The sequence below is a fragment of the Saccoglossus kowalevskii genome, chromosome 16 (genome assembly GCF_978046115.1).
Source record: "Saccoglossus kowalevskii chromosome 16, keSacKowa6.1, whole genome shotgun sequence".
In the NCBI taxonomy this organism is placed as follows: Eukaryota; Metazoa; Hemichordata; class Enteropneusta; family Harrimaniidae; genus Saccoglossus; species Saccoglossus kowalevskii.
In genome coordinates, this window is record NC_140656.1 from 29163483 (window position 1) to 29190381 (window position 26899).

The 26899-nt window shown below is 34.3% G+C and overlaps 1 protein-coding gene across 1 annotated transcript; it reads right to left on the minus strand.

The window, feature by feature from the left end:
- Positions 1–705: 705 nt before the first annotated feature.
- LOC102806573 (peroxisomal acyl-coenzyme A oxidase 3-like) lies at positions 706–24446 on the minus strand. Its single transcript, XM_085491625.1, has 15 exons — positions 24111–24446; positions 23072–23302; positions 18894–18968; positions 16631–16720; positions 16105–16337; positions 15321–15417; positions 14430–14612; positions 13995–14117; positions 13101–13221; positions 8500–8622; positions 7394–7504; positions 3465–3619; positions 2496–2631; positions 2102–2256; positions 706–989 (listed from the first exon to the last, which is right to left on the minus strand). The coding sequence occupies exons 1-15, from the start codon at positions 24282–24284 to the stop codon at positions 873–875; spliced, it is 2124 nt and encodes a 707-aa protein (XP_085347751.1). The 5' UTR covers positions 24285–24446; the 3' UTR covers positions 706–872.
- Positions 24447–26899: the final 2453 nt, after the last annotated feature.

Below are 26899 nucleotides of genomic sequence, written 5' to 3' on the forward strand. Positions count from 1 at the left end.
TGCGTTTACTGTCCCCACCTGTGTGTGTAATGTTGTAGAATATTAATACTGGCTTGTAGTCCTGATTTATGCTTACAGGTTGATGTAGAAGTATTTCAATTAAATCACATCTCAGTGTAACAGTGTGTAAAGTGAGTATGAAAGTATGGAAAGTGAGGCATGGCAGCTCTGCTGGTTGTATCAATCTTTCTAATTCGAGTTACTTAAAGCGTGGTAGTCGGCAGACAGGGCGTGTTCGAATTTCATGTATATAAACAATATATTTTACACGCATTGTATACGTCACTATGAGTCACATATCAAACAGGACGCGGCGCGACGACTGTCGCCCTTTAAAGATGTTCATTCATGTAAAAACTGTCATAAAATCACATCTGATCTGAAACAGTGTTAGAACTTCAAACAACAAAATGCATCTGACAATCAGTTAACCGAATCTGCCATTTATTTCCTTTACTTACTAAAGGTGCATAAAAATTAAAAATATATTTATATAATTTATATTCATTCATGCTTAAAAAATGATGGTACAAATGAAAGTTTTGTTCAAGATAGCTGCATGTAAACCACATATTTACTTAATTCAATCTACACACTCTGATGAAAAGTAGTGAACCTTTGAAATAAAATTTGCATTGATATATGCTGGAGAAATTTGCATAAAAAATACTAAAATTTACTCTGAGATGAAAAAAAAAATATAACTTTCAATTCAATAAAACATTTTATTAAATAGACGAATTATGTTGAAGTTGTAAGTTTTTAAAAATACATAATTCTAGAAAGAAAATATCAGGATACAAGAGATAAATTTGTTGGAATAATCAAAGCAATATTTCATGCACATTGGATATACCAATAATCTTCACTTTTTACAGTTTTCCACGAAGTAAGCCTTGGACTGGTTTGTTGCAGAATTCTCTCCACCAATCAGGTCGTTCCATAACCTTAGGTGTTTTCATAATAGCGCTGAAAATATTTTTGTAAATCTAGAGAAAAAAAATTTAAATATATATATCACTAGATGCAATGAAGAATTATTAGTTGTATCATATCGTTAAGTCAACATCTTGACATTGACAACGAACTCGCGTAAACAAATACATACTATCGGTATCTAAAATTTTCAAGGTACTGTCTGGATAACATGACCTCATCAAATAAATATGTTCCAATTAAGATTCAGAACAGCACAATTGTCTCAGAATTGAGAAAAGTGAGCAGAAATAAGCAGTCACTGTATACAATCAAAAAACATATTCATCTCATTAAACTCAGACTAAAAATATACCAGACTTATTTAAACAATAATGGCCATAAGCTCTACAAATGGGGAGTTGAGTGAAAATTACAATTACTTGCTTGCATGCATGCATACATACATACATGCAAGCATGGCTTAGAAATCTTGTGACACTAGCTTTCTCTATGAAAACTAATTATTGAAAACAGCAATACATCTATACATAGGCAGACTTCATTTGTTTTGATAAACACTTGATCTGCCAAAATAAACCAATCCGCCCCAGACCCATGCGAGTGAAAATTAATAAAGGCAGCCTTCTCTTGATATTGCAATGTAGTATATCCAGCCACTATATAGCAAACCAATGCCCTCTGATACACCTATAGATTATCAGAGGAAAAACTATTTGAATATATTTCCTATAATTCGTAGGCATGACTCGAAGGACAAAAACAAAAGTACACAGAATGGACATAGAGGGCAGCATACAACAAAATTTTGAATATTTTTAAGAAAAGCTCCTAATATATACATATATAGAAATATATATACACAATGCACATATACACAATGCACATAACACCTAACTAAAGTCAACATCTTTAATAATACTTAACTGGAGTCAGTGTCGATATCAACACCTGACAGGAGGCAGTGTTGCTAACAAGTTCTATGGCCTGGCATTAACAAAATGGTGACTCAAGAAACGCCATGTAACCAAATTATAAAAAATCATATTTTCTGTTTCACTCCAGAAACTTTTTTTTTTATAATTTTGTTACAAACAGAAAACAAAATACCACATCATTAATAATTTTATTTTGCCCACAAATGGTTGACATTATGTGCATTTACCTCTCCATCGGCTTTTCCTAATGCCGAGTTCAAAATGAAATCTCGAGGAGCAATGACGTCCACCAACGCCACAGCATCATCCTTTAAAATACGGCATAATTGGACAATGGCTTCTCTTATCAGACGAGCTGGGTCACGACCACTCATGTATCCACCTGCATGTAATATAACAGAATTAAGTAAGCTCTGGAATCTGTAGCTTGAATGGTATTTATAAATCACAAACAAATGCAAAAAAAAAACATGTGTGGATTTGAATAAAAAACTAATCATTTTGAAATGCTTCTCGTACAACAAAACCTAAACACAATAACATTTTCTTAGTTTGTGGTCTTAACTGAGAACACAGCAAATAGTATATAAATAGTATCTGACCTCTGACCTTACAACTCACCTTGATACAAAGTAGCCATGTGTTTTTCCAGACTCCATAAACCGTATAGAGCACATAATTTTTTGAGCACCGGTGCCAAACCAGGTGGAACTGCAGGATCATTAACACAATCATAAAACCACTGCAATACAGTATGCTGTAAAAACAGAATCCACAAATCACCAATACAACCACATATAACATATCTGTACTGCTCAATACTGTTCAATCAAAGTTGCAATTTTACCCTTAATTTTGATATAAAAATGACAACAGTGCTTCTTCTTCAATGCCCAGATTCACCATAATTTGATTAATGCCCAGATTCACCATAATTTGACCAATGCCCAGATTCACCATAATTTGACCAATACCCAGATTCACCATAATTTGACCAATACCCAGATTCACCATAATTTGACCAATGCCCAGATTCACTATAATTTGATTAATACCCAGATTCAACATAATTTGACCAATGCCCAGATTCACCATAATTTGATTAATACCCAGATTCAACATAATTTGACCAATGCCCAGATTCACCATAATTTGACCAATGCTCAGATTCACCATAATTTGATTAATGCCCAGATTCACTATAATTTGACCAATGCCTAGATTCGTCATAATTTGACCAATGCCCAGATTCACCATAATTTGACCAATGCCCAGATTCACCATAATTTGATTAATACCCAGATTCACCATAATTTGACCAATGCCCAGATTCACCATAATTTGACCAATGCCCAGATTCACCATAATTTGACTAATGCCCAGATTCACCATCATTCGACTAATACCAAGATTCATCATAATTTGACTAATGTCCAGATTCATCATAATTTGATTAATACACAGATTCAACATAATCTGACTGATACCCAGATTCATCATAATCTGACTGATACCCAGGATTCCCCAAAATTTGACTACCGGTAATGCCTTGATTCACTTTAATTTAACAAAAATTGTGTTGATTGTTACCTCGATAAACATAAGAGCTAAGGATCTTGCATAGTATGCCTGACTGTCGTTACGAGCTGCGAATCCATCTTTACCGCTGGAGGATTCTTTATTTAGTTTATCAGCACTTTCCTTGAGTTGATAGCAGACCAGCCATTTGTATGCAGCAAGCGAAACTAGTCAGAGAGAAATATATAAAACATTCAACAAATATTGAGTATGCATGTACTGTATATGCTCTATTACTCAGCATTAAAATGCAGTCTTAATGGTAGTACAAGATTACTTCCAGACAAAGGGACACAGAGAATGCAGAGGATGCAGAGTATAGGGAGGAGGGTGGGTATGAGTTTAGCAATATGTAGGGAGGAGGGTGGGTATGAGTTTAGCAATATGTAGAGAGGAGGGTGGGTATGAGTTTAGCATTATGTAGGGAGGAGAATGGGTATGAGTTTAGCATTAAGTAGGGAGGAGGGTGGGTATGAGTTTAGCATTAAGTAGGGAGGAGGGTGGGTATGAGTTTAGCATTAAGTAGGGAAGAGGGTGGGTACGAGTTTAGCATTATGTAGGGAAGAGGGTGGGTATGAGTTTAGCAATATGTAGGGAGGAGGGCGGGTATGAGTTTAGCATTAAGTAGGGAGGAGGGTGGGTATGAGTTTAGCATTATGTAGGGAGGAGGGTGGGTATGAGTTTAGCATTAAGTAGGGAGGAGGGTGGGTATGAGTTTAGCATTATGTAGGGAAGAGGGTGGGTATGAGTTTAGCATTATGTAGGGAGGAGGGTGGGTACGAGTTTAGCATTATGTAGGGAAGAGGGTGGGTACGAGTTTAGCATTAAGTAGGGAAGAGGGTGGGTATGAGTTTAGCAAATAATGCAGATGAATTACAAAATATGTTAGACATAGCAGCAAAATTTGCAGACAATTGGAAATTAAGTTACAACAGCAACAAATCCCAAGTAATGTATTTTGGCAAAAAATTGCATAGAAAAGGCACACTCTGGAAATTAGGAAATCTGTTACTAGAAGAGACTAACACATATAAATACTTGGGAATAGTTATTTCTAAAACTATAAAGGACCATGCACAATTTACTGAAATTTACATGAAGGGGATGAAATTAATAGCATATTGTAAAGCCATCATCAATCAACACAATAGTTACAATAGGTTTGAGTATGGTGATGTATTGTGGAAGAGTATAATTTTATCATCTATTAGCTATGGATGTGGTGTATGGTTTTTAGAAAATAACGATGATAGGAAAAAGTTAAAAAGTCTGCAATATCAGTTTGGCAAATTCCTTTTTAAAGTCAACAGAAATGTTGCTTGCTCTGCTGTATTAGGGGATTTAGGATGGGCTGATTTGAGCTACACCCTTGATACTTTTCGAATTAAATATTTGAACAGATTACAAGAAATGAATAACACCAGATGGACCAAAATTGTTTTCACAGAATTGCACAAGTCGTATGTAAACAACCGTAAGCTTACTTGGAATTGGCCAACATATGTGCACAAAGTACTTGAAACTAACGGATTAGACCATGTCTATGGGTTAAACATACCTAACAATATAAACTGGCTCAAAAGCTTTTATAAAATAAGTGAACAAAATGAAGTAAAAACGTTTGCAGATCAAATATCTAATATGAAATCACTGGAACATTACAGTTGGGTTAAAAGAAATAAGGAAAAAGAAAACTATATAAATGATCCCCTTGATCATCATGGCATATCACTGTATTTTAAAGTCAGATCTAACTCACTGGATTTAGAGGGTAATAAAATAACATGGGACAAATATAAAGGGAATGGAATGTGCAAGCTATGTAATGATGACAAAGAAGATATTTATCATTTTCTATTTTTATGCAAAGCAACTTATCATTTAAGACACAAATTTTATGGAGATTTCATGTACAAAGTTCAAAACCTTGAAGTAGACTCAACACTTATTAATAACTTTCTTTCTGGAGGAATTAATTTTAAGTTTAATGTACTTTTTAGCGACATATTGTGGAAAGTCAACAATAATTTGGGGAATATTGTATCCAAGGAAGTTAGAGTATTTATTACTCAATTGTATAAGTATAGAAAAGAAAGTTTGAATTTAATGTGATTTTTCTTCTTTCCTTTTTCAAATATGTATGATTTGGTTGTTTTCTTCTCTTTGTTTGCCGCTCCAAAGGCTAATAAAATATTATTATTATTATTATTATTATTATTATTATTATTTAGCATTAAGTAGGGAAGAGGGTGGGTATGAGTTTAGCATTAAGTAGAGAGGAGGGTGGGTATGAGTTTAGCATTATGTAGGGAAGAGGGTGGGTATGAGTTTAGCATTATGTAGGGAAGAGGGTGGGTACGAGTTTAGCATTAAGTAGAGAGGAGGGTGGGTACGAGTTTAGCATTAAGTAGGGAAGAGGGTGGGTATGAGTTTAGCATTATGTAGGGAGGAGAGTGGGTATGAGTTTAGCATTATGTAGGGAAGAGGGTGGGTACGAGTTTAGCATTAAGTAGGGAAGAGGGTGGGTATGAGTTTAGCATTATGTAGGGAGGAGAGTGGGTATGAGTTTAGAATTATGTAGGGAAGAGGGTGGGTATGAGTTTAGCATTAAGTAGGGAAGAGGGTGGGTATGAGTTTAGCATTATGTAGGGAGGAGAGTGGGTACGAGTTTAGCATTAAGTAGAGAGGAGGGTGGGTACGAGTTTAGCATTAAGTAGGGAAGAGGGTGGGTATGAGTTTAGCATTATGTAGGGAAGAGGGTGGGTACGAGTTTAGCATTAAGTAGAGAGGAGGGTGGGTACGAGTTTAGCATTAAGTAGGGAAGAGGGTGGGTATGAGTTTAGCATTATGTAGGGAGGAGGGTGGGTACGAGTTTAGCATTAAGTAGGGAAGAGGGTGGGTATGAGTTTAGCATTATGTAGGGAGGAGAGTGGGTATGAGTTTAGCATTATGTAGGGAAGAGGGTGGGTATGAGTTTAGCATTATGTAGGGAAGAGGGTGGGTACGAGTTTAGCATTAAGTAGGGAAGAGGGTGGGTATGAGTTTAGCATTATGTAGATTGACCCTCTAATTTGGGGGTGGGGGTTAATTACTACATCAAAATCATACCATCCTATTTTTGATATTGTCAGCATTGTGTTTTTTTGTTCCGTTGTGATTTCCTTTTTTTTTCTCCTTTTTATATTATTATACTATTATTATTATTATTACAAATATTTCTATTTAAGATGTACATGCTTGTAACAGAGCAAATATGGTAATGATAATACCTAATAAGTAGGTATGGGTGCTCCCTGTACTGCCAGACCACACCCCTTTCAAGACAGCCAAAATGTAATAAGCTATGCAAGGCACAGTCCCAGTTAGTTATCAAACCCACATTATATAGTTCTGTTTATAGTAACATAGTACAATACTTGTCTATATTGAGAGATATTTCACTGGAACATCATTAATTAAAACAAAACGGCCACCAGTCAGCCATTTGAATCAGATCGCCAAACCAATAAATCTGTACATCTATGACTTGATGTATAATGAATATATACAATTTGAACATCAGTCAAAGCATGTCAGAAATATGGCTCTAGAATCGTATTCATTAAAATAAAATACCACCAGTCAGCCATTTTTAATCCGATCTGAAAAACAAAATAACTTACAATGTCTAATGTATGTACCAAGTTTGAAGAAAATGATTGATTTTGATGATTATTCAGTACAAAAATTCGGCAATCTCGAATCAGATCAAGAAACAAATTGATGTGCATATATATAATATTATGTACGATGTATGTGTGAAGTTTGAATATAATAGGTCCAGGCATGTCTATGATACAAGTCCAAAAGCATGCATGCAGAAACAGAAGCATAAATGGACAGAGGTCAATCCATAAATCCCCATTTTTTGAATTTATATATATGTACTCGTATTAACTTACTAGCTGCATCATAACACTGTACAGTTGTCGTGGCTTGGAATTTCCACTTAAGAATTCTATCAGCATCATTGAGAAAATTCACAGTTTTCATTGGTGCTGTAATTTGGACATCTGTAAATTGTACGAAAATATAAAACAAACACAGTAATCATAGCATCACATCTTGAATTGAACAAGCAGCCTGTCGGCTGAGATAGCTCCGCTGTTAGCAATGCACATTGCAATTAAAGAACAGAAGATATCATTAGAAAATGAACAATATGTATAGTATTAAAGCAACAGGACTTGCTGTTTTCAACAAGAATTCAAAAATATCACTTTTCACCAAAAATTAAAAAAATATTCACTTAAATTACAGAATTAAAGATATCATCATGAAATGAACAAACCTGAGAGAGGACCACATGTAGTATCTATATATGTAATTTCAAAGCAATTGGACTTGCGGTTTTTAACAAGAAGTCAAAAATATCACTTTTCACCAAAAATAATCATCAAAATTAGATAATTGAATATATCACCACAAAATTAACAAATATATCACTTTTTACCAAAAATGACAAAAATATTCACCAAAATTAGAGAATTGAAGATATCATCATGAAATGAACAAATCTAAGACAGGTCTACCCAAGGTACACATACACCAAGTATCAAAGCATTCAAGAAGAAGTCGAAAACGTAAAACATTGACACGGACGACGACGAACAATCACTCATATGATAAGCTCCGCTCGACAAAGTCGACAGCGGAGCTAATAAAAAATAAATCAGTGTTCACAGATGATGTTGAAACATGTACATTTTCTATGCATTAATAAAATATTTTCTGGAAATAATAAATAATTTGTAATCACAAATACTAATTTGATGTAGATTATGTTTAATTTTTGAAATATAATGTTAACTGAAATAATATTCAAAGCATTATTAACCAGTTGAGTGCAATCATCGTGGTGTAACATTTTTTCTATTTTTACAAATTTTGGAACAAATAAATATTTTTAATTGCCTGCAGGTATTGATTACCATTTAGGAAAACATGATATGGCATATATTTTGCGACTCGCTGCACGGGTTATATATCCCTTTCAGCTGAATCTCACCGTTTTGTTTGTTCTCCCCACATGTCAGAAGATAATTACTAGTCTGCTGCAGGATAACGTTATTATCTCCTTCGTAAGTGGTGTTAGCATCGTTGTCACCACGAATATCACCGAATCTACTCACTGAAACAAAACGAAAAATAACATATTACACACAACATCAGTAAAAGTGAGACAGCAGTGACTTCAAATCTTACATGCACAAAAAAATCAAAGAAAGCTTAGAAAGAACTTCCATGTGCTGAGAGAGTATTGGAGACACATTAAATATAATTTATAATTACTTAGCTGAAAACTAATTATGCAAATCAGAAAATTAGTATGAACAGATTTGAGTGTAAAACTAATGAGGTCTGCGCAATGTAACAGAAAATCTATGTACCAAGTTTAATTGAAATGTGATTAGAACCAAAAAATTATGAATTATTATGCTAATTAGGGAATTATATGAACAGATTTTTACCCCAAACTAATTAGGTTTGTACATTGTCCTAGAGCATCTTTGTACTAAGTTTCATTGAAATGGAATAATTAGTACTTTAGATATCAGTGTGAAAGCTTAAAATTGGTTAATTATGCAAATTAGGTAATTAATATGTACAGATTTTAACCCACAATTATCCAGGTCTGTCTATTGTCCTACAGCATCCATGTACAAACATTCATTGATATGTGATGATTAGTACCTGAGATATCAGTGTGAAAGTTGGAAATTGGTTAATTATGCAAATTAGGTGATTAATATGCCCAAATATTTACCGAAAACTAATTGGGTCTCTGCATAATTTTAGATTCGTTGAAATGTGATGATTAGTACTTTAGATATCAGTAGAAAAGCTGAAAATTAATTATGCAAATTAGGTAATTATATGCACAATTATTTACCCTAAAACTAATCAATCTCTGCATAGTCCTTGAGTATGTAAGTACCAAGTTTCATTGAAATGTAATGCTCACTACTTATATCAAAAGCTGAAAATTAATTAATTATGCAAATTAGGTAATTATATGTACTGATATTACCATAAAAACTATCAGGTCTGTGCAGTGTCATATGACATCTATGTACCAAGTTTCATTGAAATGTGATGATTAGTACTTGAGATATCAGTGGAAAAACCGAAAATTGACTAATCATTATGCAAATTAGGTAATTAGTATCCATGGATTATTACCAAAAACTAATCAAAACCTAGCATTAGTTCAGAGCATCTATGTACAAAGTTTCATCAAAATCCAATGAGTGCTTGTTTAGATATCAGTGGAACAGTCATGGAACCACTAAAAAATAGCTAATTATCATGCAAATTAGGTAATTAATATGCACGGATTTTTACCAAAAACTAATCAAATCTGCGCATATATTCAGAGCATATATGTACCAAGTTTCATCAAAATCCAATGAGTGGTTCTTTAGATATCAGTGGAACAGTCATAGAACAGCTAAAAATTAGCTAATTAACGAGCATGGATTTTTACCAAAACCTACTCAAATCTACGCATTGGCCCAGAGCATCTATGCACCAAGTTTCAACAAAAACCGATGTATGGTTCTTGAGATAGCAGTGGAACAGTCGGACACACATACACACATACACACACACACACACACACACACACACACACACACACAGACACACTAACTGCAACGACTCCCATTATGTGCTTCGCACATGGGAGTCAAAAATCGTAAAATTGGCATGTATACACTGAACATCTGAGCATAACACTTGCATATAAAGAGGGTCCTATTTTGGTACAAAGCTACACTTTTGGAAAGCCTGCAACAGGTGAAAATGTGTCAGTATTTTTGTGAACATTCAATTATTTTATTCACAGAGAGTGTACAACAATCCAAAATATCCTGTCTTGCTAAAAGGTACATTTGTAAAAAATCTGTCATCAAATCATGGTTGAGAACAAATAAAAAATAAAACCAAAATGGCCATTATGCAGTCAAACACTTTAAATCAAATCAGAAAAAAAAAACTTATGTGCATCAGTATTCTAGCATGTGTGATGTCCACACCCTAAAGTTTGAATACAATGGGCTCAGGCAGGCTTGAGAAACAGTTGATGACATGTTCAATTTTGTCATTTGATTTATTTATTCATTTGTTATTTTTTAGAAGAATGGCCACCAAATTTTTTTCCTTGAAAGGACTAGCTAAATGAAGACAGTATCCAACCAATCACATCTTGACTTTGTACCAAATTTAAATCAAATTTGTAAAAGTGTAGCTGTGAAATGGCTGGCACATTTGCAAAAAATAAAATGGCTACCAATCAGCCATTTCAAATTAACTGACCCAATCAGTAACCCATCGTGGATGACGTTGATAGAAAGTTTGAATGCAATCAGTCAAGGAATGCTATTTAACATGTTGAAATGTTGATTTTTTTAAAGTTTTCAGGAGATAAAATTGCCACCAATCAAGCAATGTTCAACAGAATGAAAAAAGTAATCAACATACGTATGTCTTGTTTTATGACTTGTCTTTGTACTAGCTTTGAACAAAATCAGTTCAGGCATGTCTGAGAAATGAACATATGGACACACTGACAGACAGAACCCAAAATATAAGTTCAACAGAAACTAAACAAACGTAAAAAAAAATTTTTTAAAACCATTGTATACATCGCCTGAGACTACAAAATTTAATGATTATGAACATAACCAAAAACACAAATATTTTACAAGCAAAATAATAGCCTATCACTCAACAAATTGGAGCGACAAGTGTCAATTATAACAGCCTTCGCCGAAATGTGGACACTGAACACCGACACCAACACACATTAAAATCACTTGCAAGTGGAAAAAGATGGTGGTGTTTCGTCCAGTTGAAATCCAATTTTGTCAAGCTAACCTCAATGATTATGATACAAGATGACAACTTATTGGGGCTCCTGGGCAAATTTTCAATTACGTTGTCATCTTGAGGGGTTAAGTCTCTTTCTGACAGCCTATCACTGGTTATTTTATCTGTAAATTTTCAATTACGTTGTCATCTTGAGGGGTTAAGTCTCTTTCTGACAGCCTATCACTGGTTATTTTATCTGTAAATTTTCAATTACGTTGTCATCTTGAGGGGTTAAGTCTCTTTCTGACAGCCTATCACTGGTTATTTTATGTGTAAATTTTCAATTACGTTGTCATCTTGAGGGGTTAAGTCTCTTTCTGACAGCCTATCACTGGTTATTTTATCTGTAAATTTTCAATTACGTTGTCATCTTGAGGGGTTAAGTCTCTTTCTGACAGCCTATCACTGGTTATTTTATCTGTAAATTTTCAATTACGTTGTCATCTTGAGGGGTTAAGTCTCTTTCTGACAGCCTATCACTGGTTATTTTATGTGTAAATTTTCAATTACGTTGTCATCTTGAGAGGTTAAGTCTCTTTCTGACAGCCTATCACTGGTTATTTTATGTGTAAATTTTCAATTACGTTGTCATCTTGAGAGGTTAAGTCTCTTTCTGACAGCCTATCACTGGTTATTTTATGTGTAAATTTTCAATTACGTTGTCATCTTGAGGGGTTAAGTCTCTTTCTGACAGCCTATCACTGGTTATTTTATCTGTAAATTTTCAATTACGTTGTCATCTTGAGGGGTTAAGTCTCTTTCTGACAGCCTATCACTGGTTATTTTATGTGTAAATTTTCAATTACGTTGTCATCTTGAGAGGTTAAGTCTCTTTCTGACAGCCTATCACTGGTTATTTTATGTGTAAATTTTCAATTACGTTGTCATCTTGAGGGGTTAAGTCTCTTTCTGACAGCCTATCACTGGTTATTTTATCTGTAAATTTTCAATTACGTTGTCATCTTGAGGGGTTAAGTCTCTTTCTGACAGCCTATCACTGGTTATTTTATGTGTAAATTTTCAATTACGTTGTCATCTTGAGGGGTTAAGTCTCTTTCTGACAGCCTATCACTGGTTATTTTATGTGTAAATTTTCAATTACGTTATCATCTTGAGGGGTTAAGTCTCTTTCTGACAGCCTATCACTGGTTATTTTATGTGTAAATTTTCAATTACGTTGTCATCTTGAGGGGTTAAGTCTCTTTCTGACAGCCTATCACTGGTTATTTTATCTGTAAATTTTCAATTACGTTGTCATCTTGAGGGGTTAAGTCTCTTTCTGACAGCCTATCACTGGTTATTTTATCTGTAAATTTTCAATTACGTTGTCATCTTGAGGGGTTAAGTCTCTTTCTGACAGCCTATCACTGGTTATTTTATGTGTAAATTTTCAATTACGTTATCATCTTGAGGGGTTAAGTCTCTTTCTGACAGCCTATCACTGGTTATTTTATCTGTAAATTTTCATAACAGTGTACATTCTGCATCATGATTTTCCACGGTCCTCCACACGTGACTAATTTCAATAAAATGGCAACTACTCGATTCTCAGTTTGTGTAGGGTCATGTACATTGCCTGTGCAATTGTGTCCATAATACTTTCAAATGTTCAAAATCACAGCTATTATTGTATTAAATAAATTAGTGAAAACCCAAAATGAAAAATATTTAGCCTTTGTGAATTCCCTTAATTTATATAGTATCATAAAAGTGCTGTAGCTTCATTCAAATACATACCACTCAAATATCCATGTCCACCACACGCTTCTCGGCATTCCTGTACAGCGTCTCTCGCCAACCACGATGACAGAGATTTACCACTACATGCCACAGCATGCAATTCTTTACCAAATTCAGCCTATTAAGTCAGACAGTCAGTAAAGCATGTGCTAATTAATGGATTAATTCTATTCAGAAACTAATAAAACACCATGATTCAATTCATTTGAGCAAACAATTGTTAGGTTACAAAATATTTAATCCCTATTCATTGGACAAACTACTATTATGAAATAGAATAAACAATTTTAAAAGTCAATAAGTATGCAAATTATCTAATTAATATGCACAAACTGATATCAGATATTCATCAACAGAAACAGCAATACATTTGACCAAAATGTTGCAAAGATAAGCAAAAACATACTCAAAAAGTTATGCAAATCACACTTAGCATGCAAATCAGCTATATTCAGATTAATTCCAAATTAGTGTTGAACAGTCAGCTACACAAACATAATTATGTACAATGTTTTAACCCATTTGAGCAAACTGGAGTTAGGATATCAACAAAACATGCTAGAAGTAGTTAATTATTATGCAAAATATCTCATTGATATGCAAGGATTTGTACCAAAATGTTAGTAATCTGAGATCCATCACAAAGTACCAAATTGCATCCCAATCTACCTAGTGGTTCTTGAGATATTGAGATGGGACAAGATTTGACACATCCATCAAAAAAAGATTGTTATGCATTATTTTTGTGCTTATTTTAAAATAGATTTAAACTAAAACAGCAAATAAGGTAACTTGAGAAATTAAGAAAATTTGACTTCAACTTTAAAGATTTATATAAAATGAGCCAGGAATGACTTTATATTTGAGTGTAACAATAATTTCTATATTTACCATATCCAGTGTATCAGATCCAAGTAAAGTACCAATATTCAATTCTATAAAATACTTCATGAATTGTTTGGAGAAAATTTCTATTGCATACGTAGCCGCCAGATATGGTATCAGACGCCATTGCTGTTGAAATGAACATAAATCAATTCAGTGGTTCAAGAATTACCAAGACATTGGTTTACGTTTACCATACACAATATACATATGAGCAAATAATCAAAAACAATATGGAACTCGTAGCGACGTATACAACGCGTGTAAAATACATTGTTTATTTACATGAAATTCCAACACGCGCTGCGCGAAGATCACCGCGCTTTAATGTTACTTGTAGTTGTATTACTTTTTAGTTTTTGTTTCCTATATATTTATTGCTAACAAATTAACTGATAGAAATGTTCTTTTTCTAAATATTCAATAAAATGTTACTGTTACCTGTAATTGGTATTCTAGTACTGGTATTTCTTTGTCATTTGTTGGTCCAAATTGTTTTCTTGCAGCAGAATAACGCATTGCTATGGAAACACATAGTTTCATATTACCTGTGCATACGCTTACAATACCAACACGACCGCCAGATAAAGTTCCCAGCGATGCTCCAAATTTCTTGTCAGGATCCTGAAAAAAAAAAATACAATAGTAATTCTTGACAACATATAAATATGGTTTTGTTTTCACAAACAAAAGTTGAGATTCAGTCTGTTTAGCGTAAAAAAAGGTTACTTATTTTCAAGGATGCGAGGAAATAAACAGGCTTCAGTCAAGCTAAGCTTATCAGTCATACAATAAGGCATGGGTGTGAATGGTTATATACTGTTAGGTTGAGTATGAACCGGAAAACTTAAAACAATGATTGACTTAAGTCGTTCAATACAATGGCATTAGAGAGAACTTAAGATGGGATGGAAGCTTAAGTTATTGGCGTTCTTTTTCATATGCTCTAAATTTCAAGTTGCTGAAGCAATATTGGTGTAAGGTATTGTATGTCTGATTTCAAGTAGTATATAACAAACTTTTAGTGTTTTTCAAAAGTGTGAATGTTAGCAATCATTAGGAATTCCCATTTAATTGTGCATTACTCACACTAATCATACTCCTAGCAGGAAAGACTGGGACTATGCTAAAAATATAGTTTATAATTTTTTCACTGTCATTTACCCTGTGGAATTCCCTGTACTTATTTGCAATAAAGCAATATTAAATAACACCAATCATGAAAGAATTGTAACAGAAGTAGTACCGTAATAATCAGTATAAACAAATGGTAGTTTCAATCTCAACTCAAGAGGGCAAATATAGCATAGTGTAAAAAAAACACATAACTACCGAAAATGGCGTGGTGTATTTCCCTGCACTTGTGACATCACCAGTCTTGTTCAGTAAACTCTGACGCGGAATACGAACATTGTTAAACATTAAAAATCTGAAAGAAAATGAATTGTCAAGTTCAGTAAAAAAATTATTTCACTAAATCTAAAAGAAGATGTTTATAGTAACTATTCTTGATGATGCTTATAGTAACTATTGGAGATGGAGTTTCAGTCTGGAGATAATTTTCTTTTTATGTTGAGATAGTGGATGAGTAAGGAGAAGATAGCACAATATGAATTTAAGTGGAGTTTAAGACATCATTTGTTCTTGAGGTTTAATTACTTTTACTATGTTCATGGCATGAACCGTAATTTTCAATCCTTCATGTTTGCAGAGGGATTACAGTAGTTGCGTTCACGTTTGTCTGGATCTACTTAGGACCAACTTTTAGACCACTCGCTTGTGTTGAAATAACACAAAAAGTGATAAAAATATTCATCAAAATTAGAGATTTGAAGAATATCAAATATTGAATATCAAAGCAATTGAAATTGCTGTTTTCAAAGAGGGTAAAAAAAACATTACTTTTTACCAAATATGACAAAACTATTCATCAAAATTAGAGATTTGGAGATATTGTCATGAAATTAATAAATCTGATTGCAGTCTACCCATAGTACCTAAATATAAAATATCAAAGCAATGGGGCTAGCGGCTTCAAGAAGAAGTCATTGACAGCAGAGCTAATAAAATAAAATGAATTGCATGCTTGAAAGTAAGAGTTGTAAGTAAGTCTTACCCATTATCAAGACCATTCAGACCCAATTTGTGTCCAATATCTCCAACCATTATGCCAGGCAGAGGAAGCAAAGTTTTTGTATCACGTATTTGTACAACAAACATATGCAAACCATGACATTTGCCATCGGCCGTATACAGCTGTGCGTAAACTATTGAGTGAGTAGCTGTTTTACCGACATTACCCATCCATATCTTGGTAGCCTCAATGTCTGGCGTATTTAAAATGAAATCCTGTGAAGTAAATACAGTATGTATATAGCTTGTCGATAAAATGAAGAACCAAAACTGGAATTTTGAAGCAATGAGAGACTTTAGACATCCAGATGCATCATCATCATCGGAATACAATCAACGAGATCAAAATTTATTACCCCTTAACTCTCTGATGTTTTTGTCATCTTTTTTAAACAATAATGTAATAGCAGCATAAAACAGAAAGCATTTTGTAAACAGCGCCACCTAGAGTTGACCTTGCAATAAAATAGTTCCTCAAAATGATATTAATAAAATTTAAATGACTATACCTTTGTTTCTGGGTCAAAGGTCGCAGTGGTTCTCATATTTTTTACATTACTACCATGACTTAACTCAGTGAGGGAAAAACTACCAAATAGCTGGAGAAAAAAAAATACACTCTATAAATACCAAAGTCAAGTTTTTTTTCACAAAATTAACATAAATAATTTTTTATAATTTGTTTTCATAATGTTGGGCAAGACTAGTAGACATAGTAAAACGATATCCTATTAAATGCAAAAAGTTTTGACAGGAAACACTACCTTTGAACATATTTATTCCTGCCTAGATGTTGAGGCAATATTTTGTATGTGCTACATTCTTTACCAACAGGCGTCAGTCTGGGTACCAACAGGTGTCTGTCCGGGTACCAACATGCATCAGTCTGGGTACCAACAGGTGTCAGTCTGGGTACCAACAGGTGTCAGTCTGGGTACCAACAGGTGTCAGTCTGGGTACCAACAGGTGTCAGTCTGGGTACCAACAGGCGTCAGTCTGGGTACTAACAGGTGTCAGTCTCGGTACCAACAGGTGTCAGTCTCGGTACCAACAGGTGTCAGTCTGGGTACCAACAGGTGTCAGTCTGGGTACCAACAGGTGTCAGTCTGGATACCAACAGGCGTCAGTCTGGGTACCAACAGGTGTCAGTCTGGGTACCAACAGATGTCAGTCTGGGTACCAACAGGTGACATTGTGGATACCACCAGGTGTCAGTGTGGATACCACCAGGTGTCAGTGTGGATACCACCAGGTGTCAGTGTGGATACCACCAGGTGTCAGTGTGGATACCACCAGGTGTCAGTCTGGGTACCACCAGGTGTCAGTCTGGGTACCACCAGGTGTCAGTCTGGGTACCAACAGGTATCAGTCAAGGTACCAACAGATGTCAGTGTGGATACCACCAGGTGTCAGTGTGGATACCACCAGATGTCAGTGTGGATACCACCAGGTGTCAGTGTGGATACCACCAGGTGTCAGTGTGGATACCACCAGGTGTCAGTGTGGATACCACCAGGTGTCAGTGTGGATACCACCAGGTGTCAGTGTGGATACCACCAGGTGTCAGTGTGGATACCACCAGGTGTCAGTGTGGATACCACCAGGTGTCAGTGTGGATACCACCAGGTGTCAGTGTGGATACCACCAGGTGTCAGTGTGGATACCACCAGGTGTCATTGTGAATACCACCAGGTGTCAGTGTGGATACCACCAGATGTCATTGTGGATACCACCAGGTGTCAGTGTGGATACCACCAGGTGTCATTGTGGATACCACCAGGTGTCAGTGTGGATACCACCAGATGTCATTGTGGATACCACCAGGTGTCAGTGTGGATACCACCAGGTGTCAGTCTGGGTACCAACAGGTGTCAGACCAGGTACCAACATATGTCAGTCTGGGTACCAACAGGTGTCAGTCCAGGTACCAACAGATGTCAGTCTGGGTACCAACAGGTGACATTGTGGATGCCACCAGGTGTCGGCATGGATACCACCAGGTGTCAGTGTGGATACCACCAGGTGTCAGCGTGGATACCACCAGGTGTCAGTGTGGATACCACCAGGTGACATTGTGGATGCCACCAGGTGTCAGTGTGGATACCACCAGGTGTCAGTCTTGGTACCACCAGGTGTCAGTCTGGGTACCACCAGGTGTCAGTCTGGGTACCAGCAGGTGTCAGTCAAGGTAACAACAGATGTCAGTCTGGGTACCAACAGGTGTCAGCGTGGATACCACCAGGTGTCAGTGTGGATACCACCAGATGTCATTGTGGATACCACCAGGTGTCAGTGTGGATACCACCAGGTGTCAGTGTGGATACCACCAGGTGTCAGTCTGGGTACCAACAGGTGTCAGACCAGGTACCAACAGATGTCAGTCTGGGTACCAACAGGTATCAGTCCAGGTACCAACAGATGTCAGTCTGGGTACCAACAGATGACATTGTGGATACCACCAGGTGTCAGTGTGGATACCACCAGGTGTCAGTGTGGATACCACCAGGTGTCAGTCCAGATACCAACAGATGTCAGTCTGGAAACCAACAGATGGTAGAATAGGTACAAGTACAAACTGGTACCAGTCTGATTACTAAAATACATTTACCTGGATTCTAACATTCCCAATTATTAACAATTTGACAGATTACAGTAATAGCTTGCATGTAAAAAAAAATGATTTGTAACTTACAATACAGTTTGCTTACCTCCAATCTGTCACTTTGATCAGCTAGCTCAAATGATTTGTAATTTACATCACTGTTTGCTTACCTCCAATCTGTCACTTTGATCAGCTAGCTCAAAATGATGCTGTGATCCACTTGATCTTATTGTTCCACCAAAAAACTAAAATAATAAATTATTAGTTTCTGAAATATGCAAATGAACTTTGAACATTTTGATCAACAATGTATAAATAAGTTTACATTCATTATTCAATTTGTCAAAACTTGAGGAAACTTATTATTAAACAAATTTGTGCATGTCCCTGTTTATTTACTATTAATACTTAGTATTATGATAATATTTAAAGGGCTCTTTATATTTTATATATTAGCAGTATACTAAGGGCTCTTTATATTTTATATATTAGCAGTATACTAAGGGCTCTTTATATTTTATATATTAGCAGTATACTAAGGGCTCTTTATATTTTATATATTAGCAGTATACTAAGGGCTCTCAATACTTTAAATATTAGCAGTATACTAAGGGCTCTTTATATTTTATATATTAGCAGTATACTAAGGGCTCTTTATATTTTATGTTTTATATATTAGCAGTATACTAAGGGCTCTTTATATTTTATGTTTTATATATTAGCAGCATACTAAGGGCTCTTTATATTTTATATATTAGCAGTATACTAAGGGCTCTTTATATTTTATATATTAGCAGTATACTAAGGGCTCTTTATATTTTATATATTAGCAGTATACTAAGGGCTCTTTATATTTTATATATTAGCAGCATACTAAGGGCTCTTTATATTTTATATATTAGCAGTATACTAAGGGCTCTTTATATTTTATATATTAGCAGTATACTAAGGGCTCTTTATATTTTATATATTAGCAGTATACTAAGGGCTCTTTATATTTTATATATTAGCAGTATACTAAGGGCTCTTTATATTTTATATATTAGCAGTATACTAAGGGCTCTCAATACTTTAAATATTAGCAGTATACTAAGGGCTCTTTATATGTTATATATTAGCAGTATACTAAGGGCTCTCAATACTTTAAATATTAGCAGTATACTGAGGGCTCTTTATATTTTATATATTACCAGTATACTAAGGGCTCTCAATACTTTAAATATTAGCAGTATACTGAGGGCTCTTTATATTTTATATATTACCAGTATACTAAGGGCTCTCAATACACTAAATATTAGCAGTATACTAAGGGCTCTCAATACTTTAAATATTAGCAGTATACTAAGGGCTCTTTATATTTAAAATATTAACAGAATACTAAGGGCTCTTTATATTTAAAATATTAGCAGTATACTAAGAGCTCTCAATACTTTAAATATTAGCAGTATACTAAGGGCTCTTTATATTTTAAATATTAGCAGTATACTGAGGGCTCTTTATATTTTAAATATTAGCAGTATACTAAGGGCTCTCAATACTTTAGATATTAGCAGTATACAGAGGGCTCTTTATATTGTAAATATTAGCAGTATACTAAGGGCTCTCAATACTTTAAATATCAGCAGTATACTAAGGGCTCTTTATATTTTAAATATTAGCAGTATACTAAGGGCTCTTTATATTAAGGGCTTTCAATACTTTAGATATTAGCAGTATACTAAGGGCTCTTTATATTTTAAATATTAGCTGTACACTTAGGGCTCTCAATACTTTAAATATTAGCAGTATACTGAGGGCTCTTTATATTTTATATATTACCAGTATACTAAGGGCTCTCAATACTTTAAATATTAGCAGTATACTAAGGGCTCTTTATATTTTATATATTACCAGTATACTAAGGGCTTTCAATACTTTAGATATTAGCAGTATACTAAGGGCTCTTTATATTTTAAATATTAGCTGTACACTTAGGGCTCTCAATACTTTAAATATTAGCAGTATACTAAGGGCTCTTTATATTTTATATATTACCAGTATACTAAGGGCTTTCAATACTTTAGATATTAGCAGTATACTAAGGGCTCTTTATACTTTAAATATTAGCAGTATACTAAGGGCTCTCAATACTTTAAATATTAGCAGTATACTGAGGACTCTTTATATTTTAAATATTAGTAGTATACTAAGGGCTCTCAATACTTTAAATATCAGCAGTATACTAAGGGCTCTTTATATTTTAAATATTAGCAGTATACTAAGGGCTCTTTATATTAAGGGCTTTCAATACTTTAGATATTAGCAGTATACTAAGGGCTCTTTATATTTTAAATATTAGCTGTACACTTAGGGCTCTCAATACTTTAAATATTAGCAGTATACTGAGGGCGCTTTATATTTTATATATTACCAGTATACTAAGGGCTCTCAATACTTTAAATATTAGCAGTATACTGAGGGCTCTTTATATTTTATATATTAGCAGTATACTAAGGGCTCTCAATACTTTAAATATTAGCAGTATACTAAGGGCTCTCAATACTTTAAATATTAGCAGTATACTAAGGGCTCTCAATACTGTAAATACTAGCAGTATACTAAGGGCTCTTTATACTTTAAATATTAGCAGTATACTAAGGGCTCTCAATACTTTAAATATCAGCAGTATACTAAGGGCTCTTTATAATTTAAATATTAGCAGTATACTAAGGGCTCTTTATATTAAGGGCTTTCAATACTTTAGATATTAGCAGTATCCTAAGGGCTCTTTATATTTTAAAAATTAGCTGTACACTTAGGGCTCTCAATACTTTAAATATTAGCAGTATACTGAGGGCTCTTTATATTTTATATATTACCAGTAAACTACGGGCTCTCAATACTTTAAATATCAGCAGTATACTAAGGGCTCTTTATATTTTAAATATTAGCAGTATACTAAGGGCTCTTTATATTTTAAAAATTAGCTGTACACTTAGGGCTCTCAATACTTTAAATATTAGCAGTATACTGAGGGCGCTTTATATTTTATATATTACCAGTATACTAAGGGCTTTCAATACTTTAAATATTAGCAGTATAATGAGGGCTCTTTATATTAAGGGCTCTCAATACTTTAAATAGTAGCAGTATACTGAGGGCTCTTTATATTTTAAATATTAGCAGTATACTAAGGCTCTCAATACTTTAAATATTAGCAGTATACTGAGGGCTCTTTATATTTAAAATATTAGCAGTATATTAAGGGCTCTCTATACTTTAAATATTAGCAGTATACTAAGGGCTCTTTATATTTAAAATATTAGCAGTATACTAAAGGCTCTCAATACTTTAAATATTAGCAATATACTAAGGGCTTTCAATACTTTAAATATTAGCAGTATACTAAGGGCTCTTTATATTTTATATATTACCAGTATAATAAGGGCTCTCAATACTTTAAATATTAGCAGTATACTAAGGGCTCTTTGTATTTTAAATATTAGCAGTATACAAAGGGCTCTTTATACTAAGGGCTCTCAATACATTAAATATTAGCAGTATACTAAGGGCTCTTTATATTTTACATATTAGCAGTATACTAAGGGCTCTCAATACTTTAAATATTAGTAGTATACTAAGGGCTTTCAATACTTTAGATATTAGCAGTATACTAAGGGCTCTTTATATTTTAAATATTAGCAGTATATTAAGGGCTCTCAATACTTTAAATATTAGCAGTATACTAAGGGCTCTTTATATTTAAAATATTAGCAGTATACTAAAGGCTCTCAATACATTAAATATTAGCAATATACTAAGGGCTTTCAATACTTTAAATATTAGCAGTATACTAAGGGCTCTTTATATTTTAAATATTAGCAGTATACTAAAGGCTCTCAATAACTTCTAACTTTCTATCTATGCTACCAAGGTCAAGGTTCAAGTAAAAAATCATACACACATGAAAAAAAAATTGTTGGTCACATGTGCTATATAGCAAACATCTATTGGTCAGCTGGGATCATGTCACACCCTTTATATTTACTATGAAGAGCGGGTTGAAAGCATCCTACATTCAAACGTTTTCAAAAACCATGCGGTCATGTAATTTACGCACATTAACGATAAAATGTAGACGATAATGAGGGCTCTGAAATATTAACAGCATACTGAAGGTTCCTAATACTTTCTCTATTAACAGTATACTGAGGGCTCTGAAATATTAACAGCATACTGAAAGTTCCTAATACTTTCTCTATTAACAGTATACTGAGGGATCTGAAATATTAACAGCATACTGAGGGTTCCTAATACTTTCTCTATTAACAGTATACTGAGGGCTTTCAATACTCAAAAATATACTGACCTGTGTGTTGAGCATGTACTTAGTAGGTAATGCCCAATCGTAAAGACCTGCCGCAGAAATAAACCACAGGTAGAGCATTGGATTTTCAAGCATTTTTTCTGGTGATAGAAAGTTATATTCAGCTAAACGTTTGACCCTTTGGAAAAGCAACTTGCGCATCTCATCATGTGATATAGTACCGACTGGATGTGAAAACAATGTATCCTTTTCTAAGAGGTCCCATATTTCCTTCTGTGTAGAGATATGAAATATTAAAAAATCATGCAAAATGTATGCAATATAACAAATTATTACATATGTGCTTCCAGATTACACAGTCATTTGCCACGGAATAACATTCATAATGTTTACAACTGTTATGCAAATGAATAAAATAGTCCTCTCTAAAGTTGAGTTTTTTTTGGTAATTGTTGCATAAATTATACATTCATACATATATGTAAGATATATTTCGGCACCCCACAATTATTGTTGAATTTTTTATTTGTCTAATTCCAATAATAAGACGTCAAAAAATATTCTTGCACAATGAAAGTATCAGAAGCAATGAAATAACTAGCAAATTAGCAACATTTTATCCAAGAATTTTTCATTTTCCTGTGGTGCCTCTGTTTTCTTCAGAATTCCAGTGACTATTCAATGTGTCATTTCTACATAGATCAACACCCGTATTTAATGCAGACTGAATAAGTATGAACTTATACGAAAAAATAATTGATACTATCAGTGCAACAAAGGCATACCCGTCACCGCAATGACACCGTTGTGCACTGTACTTGACTGGCAGCATTCAACTGCCATCGAAATTTATAAATATTTATAAAACTGAAGGAATGCCTTTGTTGCACTGAGAGTATACAACAGAGGATTGATAAAAATAATTCAACATCATCATCACAGTTATGAAACATCTATAGTCATGTCATATTTAAAACTCTTTAATGAGATTCTCTTAAAGAAATTAATGCATAGATATTAAAACAATGCATATTCCAGTCAAATTTTTTTGCGGGGGGGGGGGGGGGTATTTAGAACTGACCTGATATCGGATACAATCTTCTCCTTCTAGAAACATTTTCATTTGTTTCCAGTCAAACGTGGCTGATTTTCTGTATTTATCTATCGGTCCTACCGGCATGTCAGGAATCAACTCATCAATGGTTCTCCTATCCGGCATCGCATTGATACAAGGATGAGGTAACTGTACAGACATTGTTAACGCTTATACGTGTTACAAATGAAAGCTACAGTGAGGCTACGATGCGACAGAGATCTTTATGATCGCTATCCAGGGCGTCGAGTACAAAACTGGGTTATCAACGACTTTCGTACAGCATTATAACTGCACGTTCTTCGTACGGTATCTGGGTATTGGTGTACTTTTGCCCCGGTACCTTTGTACCACGCAGTTGAACTTTGATCATGTGAGGGCGCAATTGAAGCAAAAGATTGTTGAACTCTTTATTTTAGGGGCGAGTCAATATTTCCTATGGAGTGGGCTAGAATCAGGATAATGCATAGGAAGGGGGCAAGGGGGTAGCGGGTACAGGTTACAGGAAATACAAAATGCATTTTACGTTTTTACAGGATATAAAATTGAAAGTTCCATTTACAGTAAAAAATAGATTTTTACACTTTACAGATAAAGCAAATTTTACATTTTTATAATATATTTGATAATTTGTGTTTAAGAATCAAAATATGAAATTGTGTACAAATTACAACATTTAATGTGGAAAATACTTTATAATGTTGTTGGGTTTTTTATGGAAGAACCCACAAGGCAAAAACCATACTTTGCAGTACCTGTAATTTATCTTTTCGGCTATGAATATATGGACCAATCAAAACAAGGGTCTTACCACTTCAGTTAACAACCAATCAGAAGCTTTGGTTCATCAGTGAAATTTCTTGATTTTATAGTCTGCTCACTTTTGCTACTTTTTCTCATCAAGGAGCAGTGAAAAGCTGCCTGGGCAATTTTTTAAAAGATCCTCCTCTTCCCATCCTCCGCACAGTTAGGTATATGTTTGGGGGTGCTTGTGCCCCCCTCCCTGTGTTTAAGTACTTCATTTGAAGGATTTTTTGTTGTGTGTATTTTTAGCTACCACTGCAGTAGGATTCAACCCAAAGACGCTTGTCTTTGGTTTTTCACGATATCAAGATCTTGTAAATATCTAGCTGGATTTTCTGCCTTGTAATGATTTTTAATATTAGCTAAAGTCAATATTTAGATGGTAAGGGTTATTTTCGTTCAACGTAATTGCAATATTTTTTTGTTCGTACAACCTAAATTGAAAAAATAAATTCCGTAATTCTGTAATCATAGGCTAGACGTACAACATAATCAATCAAATATTTTGTTCGTACACTGTAAAAATGGTTCTTTTTTCTCAGTACGTACAAGAATTTACATCCAAATAAAAAAAGTCGTAAAAAATAAATAATCCAGGGAAATTACATTTTCAAAACTGTAAAATGACTAGATGACACGATTCACTGCAATTTTCCTTGTAAATTGTAAAAAGCCCTTTTTATTTCCCGTAAAACTGTAACAGCTACCCCCCTTGCCCCCTAGATGACTTCCATGTTCAAAGCTTTAACAGTATTTTTATGAATACAGTGTTCTTTGTATTTAAAGCATTCAACGTCATTTTAATAAATGACACCCAGGGAGTGTCCGGGCACGCGCGGAAACGAACAGGGGGGAATACCTAACGCGCGGGGCAGCGGCCGCAATCCTTGTAGTAGGACCCTATTACACACAAATCTGGCTTGAGAGTTTGTTCATGCTTGCTGACATAAATATAAATGTTGATTATTAAGCTATTTATGTTAAAGGGGAGGTTGCATAGTAAAATTTTGTGTAACAAACAATGAATTTTTTGCGGATCCCACATTTATGTCACAACGCCCCTTCCCACCCTTAAAGTTGGTCAGTGTTGAGCTTACAAATCAGTTTTATAGAAATATAAATCCATTTCGCTTGCAAATCTGATAGAAATATGAATCCCATATGTTTACAAGGTATGAGAGTTTATATAGCAGGATTTTAATTAAATATCATCTACAGTGACCGAGTATAAATAAGCGACCTGATGGTTGAAATAACTCCATTGTCCTACAAGAACATTGTGGTAGCCAACTCAAGCAATGCAAACCCATAAGGCAAAACACATGCACTTAAAAAGTAGTTTAATTCTGTCTTTTGAGAACATATGCCAACCTAATTTTATCAAACAAATTATGTACACCACAAATAACAAAGCAAACAGGCCGATAATTTTCAAGAAACTGCAAAGTAAGGTGTTTTTTTTCAAAATGTACAAAATTATTAGCTAAAAATAGAGAATTAATGATATCGTCACGAAATGAACAAAATTTGATGAAAGGTAATCAGGTTGGTGGTTTTCAAAATAAAGTAATAAATATCATTTTTTACCAAAAATTACATTTTTGACTTTGTTTATATTCTATTTTAAGTGTCTGAACACATATGTTTATTTTATCACTGATAGATTTAATAGTACCCAAGTAGAAGGATATATCTCTCAACAAGTAGAATGTTCCCCTAATGTCACAAAGAAACAAATCTAAGAGAGGTCCATCATATATGTCAATTATCAAAGCAATTTGAGCAGCGGTTTTCAAGAAGAAGTCAAAAATAGAATTGTTGACAGACAACGACAGACATTCATCTAAAAGAACATCTCTAATGTGTTTCGTTGACAGTGAAGCTAAAAAAGGAGAATTAATGATATGAAATCTGAAGTCACAGAATGAACAAATCTGATAGAGTTTCATCCAAGGTACCCACATATAACATAT

Coding starts and splice junctions, on each gene's coding strand:
- LOC102806573 (XM_085491625.1), bottom strand. CDS start 24,284: ATGTCTGTACAGTTACCTCATCCTTGTATCAATGCGATGCCGGATAGG. Junction 16,338..16,630: donor CCTTTGACCCAGAAACAAAG/GTATAGTCATTT, acceptor TTTACTTCACAG/GATTTCATTTTAAATACGCC. Junction 990..2,101: donor TAGGAAAAGCCGATGGAGAG/GTAAATGCACAT, acceptor TTTTTTCTCTAG/ATTTACAAAAATATTTTCAG.